Raw genomic sequence first — 10,943 nt, 5'->3', positions numbered from 1 at the left:
TTGCACATTAACATGACAGATTAGAATGTCAGTTCAGTTTACCAAGGCCACTTGTTATGCTGTTGTGTGTGTTGTTCAATGTTAAAGATGACAGTACCAATGGTGTCTTTTTACTTTTTACTGATCTGGATGTTTCAATGAAGAAAGAAGCAGTGTTATTGTTTCCAAGGACATTGGGAATATTTTCAGTTGGTTTTTAAAAAGTTTTTTTTTACACAATTTATCATACATGATATTTAACGACCTGGCTGCCACTTTATAGGTAGGTGTTATAGGCCTGAGCCTGCTTGAAAACACAACATTGTGTAAAATACAGGCTGTCTGAAGTGATTACTCGTTAATTTATAAGATTTAGTCTTTAGAAGAAAAAATAAACTTTTAATCGCGATTAATCTAGATTAATGAATTTCAAAATGTGAGATTAATTAGTTAATTTTTTGACAGCCCTAATAATTTTCCATTACTGGTGCGACCATGTCTGACACCCCGACTCCTCCACATCATCCTATTACATTTGATCCAATCAGACGACCATCTGGTTGGAGGACGACCACTCGACCCTACTTCAGGGTTAGATCACAGTAAATATGATTTCTAACGTTCATAAATCATCTGTGTCGAGGGGGGTAAAAAAATCAACTGCGAAGTTCTCAAAGTGATCGTAGATCGTGAACACGATTCAGGGTACTGGAAATCATCTCTCAGATTAAGTGGGTTTGTTGTTGATACCGACGTGTTGAAACACTCGGATATGCATCGAGCTGGGAAATCAGTTCAGCTTGAGGCATGGACAAAACTTTCACTGGAACAGAACTTGTCATCTCCAGAAAATGTTGAACTTTTGTCCGTCTAATTGAACATGGCCCGTAGGTTCCTGTACAGCTCGGGGTGGGTGATGGGCCCAATGCGCTGCGTTGTCATCACGGTGTTGTCGATAGTGTAGGAGTACTGAGGCTCCAGGAACTCTCTAGGAATCTTCCTACAGTTAGGTCCATTACCCAGACAGGCGGCGAGATGGACGGTGGCTTTGATCTGGAAGAAAAACAGCACCAGAGACATGACCCAGGTGACGATGAAGAACGGGACGGTTACTGCCCAACCACCAAGGATGAACGGGACGAGGATGCGGCCTTTCTTTGGTGAACCATATGTTTCTGTTAGATTGACAAAAGTCGTCCATGCACGATCTGCTGGATCCGTGATAGTACTGACCATGATGTTGGGAATCTGTCCTGCTTTCTCCATTGAGTTCCAGACAGGTGGCAGTTTCCTGGGCCAGTGTCCTTCAGAACACTTTTCACAGCCTCTTCCTGAAACACAGATAAAGTTTCTGTGCCCAGGCTGCATGAGTCCTGTAGCGATGCCGTAGGCTGCATCAGCATTGAGGAGACAGTTCCAGGGGGAATACAGGAGCACGTCTTGGATGTTGGAACAGGGCCGGAGACAGGAAGCTGGAATCATGGGTTGTGTGATCGATCCGTGAGCCAGAAAGATGATGTCCACTTCAGTATCTTCGTAATTAGACTCGTCCTTCTTTGACTTCTCGAGGATTTGATTTTTCATTAATCGAAACAAATCCACAAGTTTGATGAAAGTCTCCGTCCCTGGATTCTCCCTCAGCCATTCTTGCACCTCTTTGTTCGGGGATCTATTCATGGCATACCTTAATAATTCTCTCTCGTCTACAGCGCTTCTGTATGGGTTTTCAATAATGCGTTTAACCTTCGCCTGCTCGCACTGTTCTTCTTCCATCTTCTCGAGCATCTGCCTGTGAATAAAACAGCAGAAGGTCCAGTTAGCACGACTTCAAACACATTTTACACTGAAATGGGAAGTTGAAATGTGTGTTTGCTGTTCTAGTGCCTAAACGATTGTTTAAGCACGGTGAATTGAGATGATGGTTGTCCATCATCAGTGGGTAGTAAGAGCGAGGGCATTCCTGATCACTGCATTTAAGTATGTGTTGACTATTCCTACAAAGTAGTCAACTAGTTAATTAATCTTAGGGGACATGTTTTTTCCAACCCGTGTCAATTTGTGTGAGAGAGATAAGATGTTTAAAAAAGTCTCTGATCGTCGTCTGCCTTCCTCGTCAACTCTGTCGCTGCTAGCGTTGGCCATAAGCGTATGTAGCTATAGATGTTTATACATACTGTTGCGTTACTGTTGTGTTACATTACGTTTGACGTTTCTATTTACTCTGGCTTAGTTTTATTAGAGCATCTGAATCTGGTTGTTTGACCATGTTTCCTTCTGGCTCTGTGTCAAACAACAGTACCCCCTGCTGCATATCTGCTGTAGGTACCAGTGCTTTATTACTGCACCGCGCTGAACCCACTTATACATGACAAGTTGACAGCCTGAAGAAATCTGTGAGAATATCCTGTTTTAACAGCGCGAGATCTCCACACATCTCATTGGTTCCTTTGGTTGTCGATGTAAGGTTATGTTGTTGAAACAAAAAAAAGATAGAAGGTTATATTGGTGGGAGGGGTCCCTCCTCCGACTGAAGGTGTAGTACTTCTGCGTCATCAGCCTATGGCCCATGAACCCTGAGAGTCTGAACCTCAGGGACACAGCTCGGCCACAGAAGAACATTTCAGCACCTTGAGTCCAATGAATATTTATATATATATATATATATATATATATATATATATATATATATATATATATATATATATATATATATATATATATATATATATATATATATATATATATTAGAAACGTCAAACTGCTTTGAGTGAAGTTTCTGCCCTAAATGTCTGATGCTGTTCTCATTAAATTGCGACAAAACCTGATGTAACATTATTGCTCAAACTTCTGAGAAGTGAAGGTCACGTTGTAGAAGTGGTTTGGATGTGTTGACCTTCGGTCTCCCGCTGCAGCTCTTTACCTGAGGAGACAAACCTGCAGCAGCAGAAACTGACAATCACTTACTTCATATCTTTAAACTGATCCTTCAGGGCCTGTGAGATCTTTCGGATGGCTTCGGCTGTGTCTCGCAGGGATTGGCTGGCTTCAGTCACGTTGTTGTTCTTGATCAGATCTGTCCAGCTGTCGATCGCCTCATTAAGCGCAAACGCCATTCCAATAGCTCCTCCCACCAGCTGATGATTGACGGAAACAGATCATAAAGGATTATTATCAGATGATCAAATTATCCTTCATAACAACATTCAATTAAGAATCGAATATGAAAAGTGTGTGTGTACAGGAAGTGGATCTCACCATGCCGCCTCCTTTGAGCACTGTTTTCATTCCAGTCACAGATATTTTCTTGATCAGCTGCTGACTTCCTTTATCAAATAGAAACTTGGATTTCTTCCCCATTGACGAGAGCGTGAAAAACGCTAAAACTCCAGTGACGCTCACCAGAATCGGGAGCTGGAGGCCGGGACTGAACCTTGTGACATGTTGTCCTCCACCAACAGACCAATTCGGCTCGTCTGGGATCATTCTGAAGTTGATGTTCATCTTCACTCCACTTCGTTTTGCCACAGCTCTCAGGATGTCCGTCAGGATGTGTCTGTCCAAATCGTCCGGGTCGGCGAATCTGTTCGCCTCCTTCTTCTCCAACTTTAGTTTCTCGAACAGTCGCTGAATGTCTTTTGCTAATTGGTTGCTTTTCTCTTCGATTTCCTTTGCGTCTTTCATGGTGCTGCCGGACAGGAAGTGCTCGATGAGTTTCGTGGCCACAGAGATGACAGCACCAGCTCCTAAATATGTTGTTCCCAACAAACCTAAAAATGGAGCAGCTGCTCCGCCGGTGAGGAGGGTGACGCCGGCGCCGATCACACACGCAGCCCCCACCACAGCCACCGAGCTGCCCACAGCTTCACCGCCGTTGCATTTCTGCCTGAGGGACTCGAGCTCCCGGGCCAGTTTGACCAGTTGGTCCGCACAGAGACTCCTCTGGTCGATCCAGGAGAACATCTGCTCCAGCAGCCTGTCAGCGGTGGTCATGATGTTTCCTGGAGTTTGTCAGTAAGATGAACGTGAGGCTGGAAGACAAAGGTCAGAGGTCGGGTCAGAGAGAGGATGTTTGACGTTAAAGAGACGAAACAAGTTGATATTGAAGTTGATTACTTCTGTCTGTCCGTGTCCGTATGCTAATGAGAAAGGCGGTCCTAACCTCAGTCTCACGCAGGATTGGTCACAGCAGTGTGATGATCCAGTTCTACTTCTGCCTTTCAATGCCGCCTGATTTGTGCATTTCTGTATTTATTCATCCATTTATTTATACATATCCTCCATTTATATATATTATAAAGACGTTTGAGATTAAATGTCAAGTTTGTTTATAAACTCTGTCTCACTACCCCCTCCCTCTGGTTCCTTATGTCTTTATCTCCCTTCACCCGAGTCCTGCCTCTTATGTAATGTCTTCTGCTGCTGTAACACTATGGAGGACCATACATGACTTAAGTATAAATAAATAAAAAAAATAAATGTATGAATAAATACAGAAAAAATAAAAAAATAAAAAGGAAAAACATAAATTAATACATAAATAAATAAATAAATACGTTAATAACAACAGAAATGTCTAAATAAATGTCTTAAATATATTTGCACATTTATTTATTCCCTGATTTATATTTTTCACGTTTTCAATCACCTTATGCTAATGAGAAAGGCGGGCCTAACCGCAGTCTCATGCATGTGGAATTAAATAAATGTTGAAATACATAAAAGTTGCAATAGATAAATAAATAAATAAATGTGTTAAACTTATTCCCACATTTATTTCAACTTTTATTTTTTTCAACACATTTATATTTCATTTAATTGTCCATATGTAAATGAGGTAGGCGGTCTCAAACTCAGTCTCAAGCAGGATTGGTCAACTGAGCTATACACACACGCCCACACAGGCACCGGGGCTCCGCCCCCCTCAGTGCCACACACTCGCACAGAGACAGACACTGAGACTTGAGCTCGTCACCGCGATGCAGCCGCTCAGTGACTTTATAAAACAGTGAAAACACAGAGTTTCTCTGGTCACATCTGCTCAGAGATCAGCTGCTTCATGGGCAGAGCAGAAGCTGCAGGCTTGTTTTTTTCCGAGCAGGAGTTTCCTTCACTTCTCATTAGCATAAGGTGATTAAAAACGTGAAAAATATAAATCAGGGAATAAATAAATCTGCAAATATATTTAAGACATTTATTTAGACATTTCTGTTGTTATTAACGTATTCATTTATTTATTTCTGTATTAATTTATGTTTTTCCTTTTTTATTTTTTTTATTTTATTCTGTATTTATTCATTCATTTATATATTTATTTATTTATACTTAAGTCATGTATGGTCCTCCATATAACACTGCACATGTCCTCAATGTTTTATCTTAGCTTCTTATCCTGCTGCCCCTCCCTCTCTCTCTCTCTCCTTCTCTCTCTCTATCTCTCTCTCTCCCTCTTTCTCTCTCTCTTTCTCTCTCTCTCTCTCAGTCTCTAGCTGCCCCTCCCTCCCTTCCTCCCTCTCTCTCTCTCTTCCTCTCTCTCTCCCTATCTCTCTCTGCCCCTCCCTCTTCCCCCCTCTCTCTCTTTCTCTCCCTCCCTTCCTCTCTCGCTATCTGCCCCTCTCTCTCTTTCTCTCAGTCACGTGACTTCTCGGAAACTCAGCTGCAGTTTCAGAGGCAGAGAAATATGTTAAACATAATCAATAATAAACTGTAAATATCAAACAATCAAAAACTGTCTTTAAACTTTAATTTAAAGATCGATTGAGCTCAACACACTCTTGTCTCTCTATAGTTGTGAGCACACAAATAATGTGTTTGACTTCCCCCAACCTCAACTAGTCTAAACTTTAAACTAACTCTAACTAAACTAAACAACTCTTACTGTAACTGTAACTCAGTCCGTAGAACATGTGAGGACAAAATGTCCCTGATCCCGACAGAAGGACTTACCTGCTCCTTATGTAATGTCTTCTGCTGCTGTAACACTGTGTCCTCAACGTTGGACTAATAAAGGACATTTTATCTTAGTCTCTCTCTCTCTCTCTCTCTCTCTCTCTCTCTCTCTCTCTCTCTCTCTCTCTCAGAGGCAGAGTAATATGTTCAACATAATCAATAATAAACTCTAATTATCAAACAGTCAAAAACTATCTTTAAACTATATTTTAAAGATCGATTGAGCTCAACACATTTTTGTCTCTCTATAGTTGTGAGCAAACAAATAGTGTGTTAGACTGCCCCCAACCTCAACTAGTCTAAACTTTAAACTTTAAATTTTAAACTAACTCTAACTCTAACTAAACTAAACTAAACTAAAGACAGACGGACAAACGCGCACTCACCTGCTTCTCGTGCGCGTCTCTTACGGTGTTTCTCTGTTATTCTGCAGGAGAAGGACGCGTGTGTGTCGACAAAGTGAAAGTAAAGCAGCAGAGCAAACTGCCTGGCGTCTCCAAAGAGGCTCCGCCCACAATGTCTTCCGAACCAGTGGTCCCCAACCCCCGGGCCGCGGACCGCTACCGGGCCGTGGGTCATGAGGTACGTGGCTGCACAGAAATAATAAACAACTTACATTATTTCTGTTTTATTTATTATCTGATTCTGAACGGTGTTTTATTTTGAAAAATGACCGGATCCTCTCCATTATGACTCATGCTTTATGCCTTTTTTTTCATCTTTTTTCGGGAGTTATATCCTGCTGGGAATACATGTTCTACAAAATGTATACACTCACAGTATGCGGGGAAACTTTGGATGAAAGCAGCCACTTAGCAGCTTTAATGAAGCAGAAAGAGACTTTATTCTCCTTCGAGGCCGATTTTGTTCTCAATCTTTCAATATCCCCCCAAAGCAGAAGGGGGCGGGGCCTTGTGTTCTTAGGTCAACATGTAGCAGCTGGAAAAACTCATCACATATTAGTATCTGATTGTCTCCTTTCCCCCGTGCTCCTTTCAACGGCCCAGCACTTATCAAATCATTAATTAAGCCTGAATCAAATCTGCTCCCACAGAGCCGTGTGTTTGTGTGTGTGTGTGTGTGTGTGTGTGTGTGTGTGTGTGTGTGTGTGTGTGTGTGTGCCGGCTGTGTTTGAGATGCAAATATGAATAGAGGTCATCGTGTTTTTCTGTGTGTTAACGTCTCCACAGGGAAAATGTTTGAATTTCCCACTGAATTAATCACAACAGGCATCCTGCACGTCTCCATGGAAACCAAACAAACATTTGATTTATTCTAATCGCTTGCTGACTGCAGAGAATAAAAGTTTCTCTTTTAGTTTTATCTTGTGAAAATTTCACCGTGAATGACAGTTCCTAGTTTGGGCTTTGGTTGTTTCAGCATCGTGTTTTACTCTTTTAATCTCCAACACTTCATCCGGTGTATCAAGATATCAGGTGAAAACATCCTCTGAAGGTTTTCTGGAGAGAACGATTTCCTCTTCCAAGAACTCTGGTATATTAGCTCACCTCCAAAAATCTGACACTGTGCAGGAAAAGGGGAAAAAGCTGAAAAACATTAAAAACAGACACTGTGGGCAAGAGTCTAAAGTGATAAAGGTTTGTGTTGAAGGTGTGAATCATCTCGATGTAGCAGAGCTCTGTATAGAAAGGACATTACTGACCAAGTCTGACTCAGTTATTTTCCAGTTCACAGCCATAATCGAGGGCTGCAGTGACGTCTGTGTGTGAGGAAATGATGATGATGATGATTATGATGAGAGGAAATCTTCCTCTCATCATCATCTTCACAGACTCTCTTCCAGTGACTCAGATCCTCTCTGAGTCCGACATTAAGCAGAGTTCAGTTTGTGGGTGAATGTTGATCAAAGCTGTGATTGAGCCAATCGTCTGACTCCTCTGGTTGAAAGAAAGAAACTGTCGACTTCCTCCAATCGGGCTTTTTGGATCATCGTCTGAAATTCAACAAAAACAAAGATACGTGTTATCAAACACTGTTTCCCTTTAGGGCTGTTGAGCTTTGACATCACTCATCATTACTGAGCTAAGAAATGTAAATCAATTATCAATTATCTATATTTAATATATGACTTGGATAAAATGTTAAAATGAATTTTATAACAATAAAACAGTTGCAACAAACAATCAGGAAGCACGAAAACACAAACGGAAAATTACACAGAAAGAGAAAGTTACACCTGAGGAATATTGTTATTTTATTTTTCTGGTAATAGGCAGATCCCTGATGCTTGTAAAAATAAGTTGGTATCAAAATGAATAGGGACTTAATAATAAAAAATGATGGAATATATTGTATATCACACAGAAACACAAATGATCATAAGTTCCCCACTTCTTCATCCGGTAAACTGTTGCTTCATTTTGCTATGTTATATGTTATATGTTATATTGTATGTTCTTTTTTTATTCTGTAAAGCCCGTCTACTAAGTAGATGTTGCCTGCCAGGTCACAAGATCACAGGTCACACTTAATAGGTACTTACTTCACATATATTCATATTATTTAATTTAATATTCCCCACTTCTTCACCCTGTAAACTGCTGCTTCATTTTACTATGTATATCGTTATATGTTATATGTTATAAGGTATGTCATTTTTTAAAATTTGTGTAAAGCCCGTCTACTGTGTAGATGCTGCCTGCCATGTCCCAAGAATTTCACTGCTCCGGGGATGTTGTCATTGGTGCATGTGACAATAAACTTTGATTTGATTTGATTTAGAAGACATGACATGTGGTTGAAAGCCGCTAAAAGCTTCTAAATTGAAACTTAAACTTATACGTATTGTCTGCCATTGGTCGAAAATGACCTCATGGTTTGTTTCCTGGTTATTGTCCTTCCTGCTGAATGCAGTCTGTTGTCCACTGGGGTCAGGTCTCAGGTTCCTTTGCTCTGCCACAATGACTGCCTTGCTCGTGGGCTCGTCAGCAGCTCATCAGAAGAGTCTCTGAGGACGGGACGGGACAGGGGGGGACGGGGATTTGACCTTGATAGAAGTCAGAGAGGGAATAGATCTGCTTTCTGTGTCTGATCTCCCTGAGGGATCCCTCATTTACCTGCTGAACACACAGCCCCAGTGTCCTGTCCGTCTTTTGTCCCCACGCAGACACCTTGATCTTCTCTCTCTCCGCCGCTCTTTCATCTCGTCCATGTTGAAATACGCCACAGTAAATTTGCCTGAATCTTCCAAACGTCTCCGTCTCTCTCTTCTTTCCGTGTCTGTCTCTCATTACCTTGCACTCTGTTCGCTATCGCTTTATTTCTCTGCCTCTCTTGCTCTCGGCTGAAAATCCATTACTGCACCTGAAAGCAGTTTGAAAGAGTTGAATTTCTATACCGTCTTTTTGAGGTCGGCGATTTGTCCTGAATGGAGACATAATAACCTTGGAACCGTTTTTCACTGAGATTCGAGCAGACACTGAGGTGCCAAAAAAACAAGTAAATAAGGTTTTTAATTTTTAATTCATTTACAAAGCAGTTTAGATTATTTTGGTCACAAGCTGAAACAAAAGGATTCAATTTACAAGGACGTCATTGTGTGTTTGGAATTTGCTCATTTTAAGTCAATGGGCATCTTGGGACGAAGACGTTTCCAGCTGCAACAATAAAGGTCATGAATTGACATGTTTCTTTGCTAATCAAAATTCACATCAAAACACTTTGAACTGAAGGAAAACATTCAACAAGATGAAATGCAAGGTCGTCTAGGGTTGGTTGGTTGAGCTCCCTCATAAATGATCTTCATCGTCATAAGACTGTGTTACATTATTCACATTCCAGATGGAATGAATGTCTTTCCCTGCTTTGTTCAAGAGAGAGAAATCTACTTGTTCATTGTTTTCTGACTTCAGATCATAAGAAAGGCTGCAAGCTCTCAACTAAAGCAACAGATGAGAAAAGGTGCTTGTTTCTGTCTTAATTAATTCTAAGGACAATGTTTTTGATATCCCAGAAGTCATCTCTCTGCTTAATTCTGTCCTTGCTGAAGAGTCAGGCAGCACATGTGTTTTCATCCTGTTTATAATACAGTCCTATTGTTGGATCACAACAAGGGAATCCATCTCTACCAGGAGTGGGATTTGAACCCACGAGGACTTGAGTCCATTGCATCTTGAGTGCAACGCCTTAACCACTCGGCCATCCTGGTGATTCTGGTCTGTTTTCATTCCTTATGAAATCGTTCATCTTGTATTTTATTGAGTTTATAAAATATAGAATCATCACATCACAAAATTCGAGATCAGGTTGGACTCACTTTGACTTTTGTCGTTTGACTCCTTTTTTTATAACCAGAACAGGAGGAAGGAGCAGAGTGATGGAGGAACCCTCCTGGGGAGCAGTGGAGGAGCAGCAGGAGACAGACAGTCAGGTATTTAAAAGCCCCGGCTGCTTTATTTTCCATGTAATATTAGATGCTTTAAGCCTTTTAGTCAAGTTGTATTTTAATGGTTTCTTTTCATTTCCCAGTGACGCACAGTGCTCTCCACAAGGAATCAAATGTATTCTGTACATGCCCTGAATGCTGTGCCTGATTTATTATTAAAATAAATAAAAAAGGAAACTTGCCCGGGAGCCCATCAAACGTCTGTGACCTTTGGTCTGTGGCGTAACGACCAGGGCCTGATCGAGGTTAATGAGGATGTTTGAAAAAGGTTGGTTTTATTTTATGGGAACAAAGGTCAGTGAACGGTGACGTGACAACAAACTGCCTGGACCCGAGCCCTGAGATCTGGGAAACACGTTCCCGGCGGAATAAGCATTAAAAAGCCACAAACACACACACACACACACACACACACAAATCATTGAGCTTTTATTAGCTGCATCACTAAAAGCTTCAAACATCAATAGTAAGTCTGGGCTTTGTGCCATTAAGATGTATATATATATATCTATATCCTCTATCAACCTGTGACACGCCGGCTGATGTGTTGGATTTTACAGCAGGAATCCACGTCTCAAAGAAAGTGAATTATCGGCCTGAAGACGTGAGGAAG

The 10,943-nt window shown here is 41.2% G+C and overlaps 1 protein-coding gene and 1 non-coding gene across 4 annotated transcripts; both read right to left on the bottom strand.

The window, feature by feature from the left end:
• Positions 1 to 6,379, bottom strand: LOC133017830 (uncharacterized). Of its 3 annotated transcripts, none has more exons than XM_061084041.1 (4): positions 6,312 to 6,379; positions 3,235 to 4,007; positions 2,944 to 3,113; positions 1 to 1,768 (listed from the first exon to the last, which is right to left on the bottom strand). In XM_061084041.1, the coding sequence occupies exons 2-4, from the start codon at positions 3,967 to 3,969 to the stop codon at positions 850 to 852; spliced, it is 1,824 nt and encodes a 607-aa protein (XP_060940024.1). In that variant the 5' UTR covers positions 3,970 to 4,007; positions 6,312 to 6,379; the 3' UTR covers positions 1 to 849. The 3 variants fall into 3 exon arrangements, with proteins under 3 accessions (XP_060940024.1, XP_060940023.1, XP_060940025.1); XM_061084040.1 differs by lacking the exon at positions 6,312 to 6,379 and adding an exon at positions 5,923 to 5,974; XM_061084042.1 differs by lacking the exon at positions 6,312 to 6,379 and adding an exon at positions 4,139 to 4,160.
• A 3,631-nt stretch (positions 6,380 to 10,010) lies between these two features.
• trnal-caa (transfer RNA leucine (anticodon CAA)) lies at positions 10,011 to 10,093 on the bottom strand. The gene has a single exon. It is a non-coding gene; the product is annotated as a tRNA-Leu (tRNA).
• Positions 10,094 to 10,943: the final 850 nt, after the last annotated feature.

This window comes from Limanda limanda, chromosome 13, assembly GCF_963576545.1.
Source record: "Limanda limanda chromosome 13, fLimLim1.1, whole genome shotgun sequence".
Lineage (NCBI taxonomy): Eukaryota > Metazoa > Chordata > Actinopteri > Pleuronectiformes > Pleuronectidae > Limanda > Limanda limanda.
The sequence above is the reverse complement of the archived record's forward strand: the minus strand, read 5'-3'. Positions and strand labels throughout refer to the sequence as shown.

Coding starts and splice junctions, on each gene's coding strand:
- LOC133017830 (XM_061084041.1), bottom strand. CDS start 3,969: ATGACCACCGCTGACAGGCTGCTGGAGCAGATGTTCTCCTGGATCGAC. Junction 3,114..3,234: donor TGCTCAAAGGAGGCGGCATG/GTGAGATCCACT, acceptor GTCAATCATCAG/CTGGTGGGAGGAGCTATTGG. Junction 1,769..2,943: donor GATCAGTTTAAAGATATGAA/GTAAGTGATTGT, acceptor TTTTATTCACAG/GCAGATGCTCGAGAAGATGG.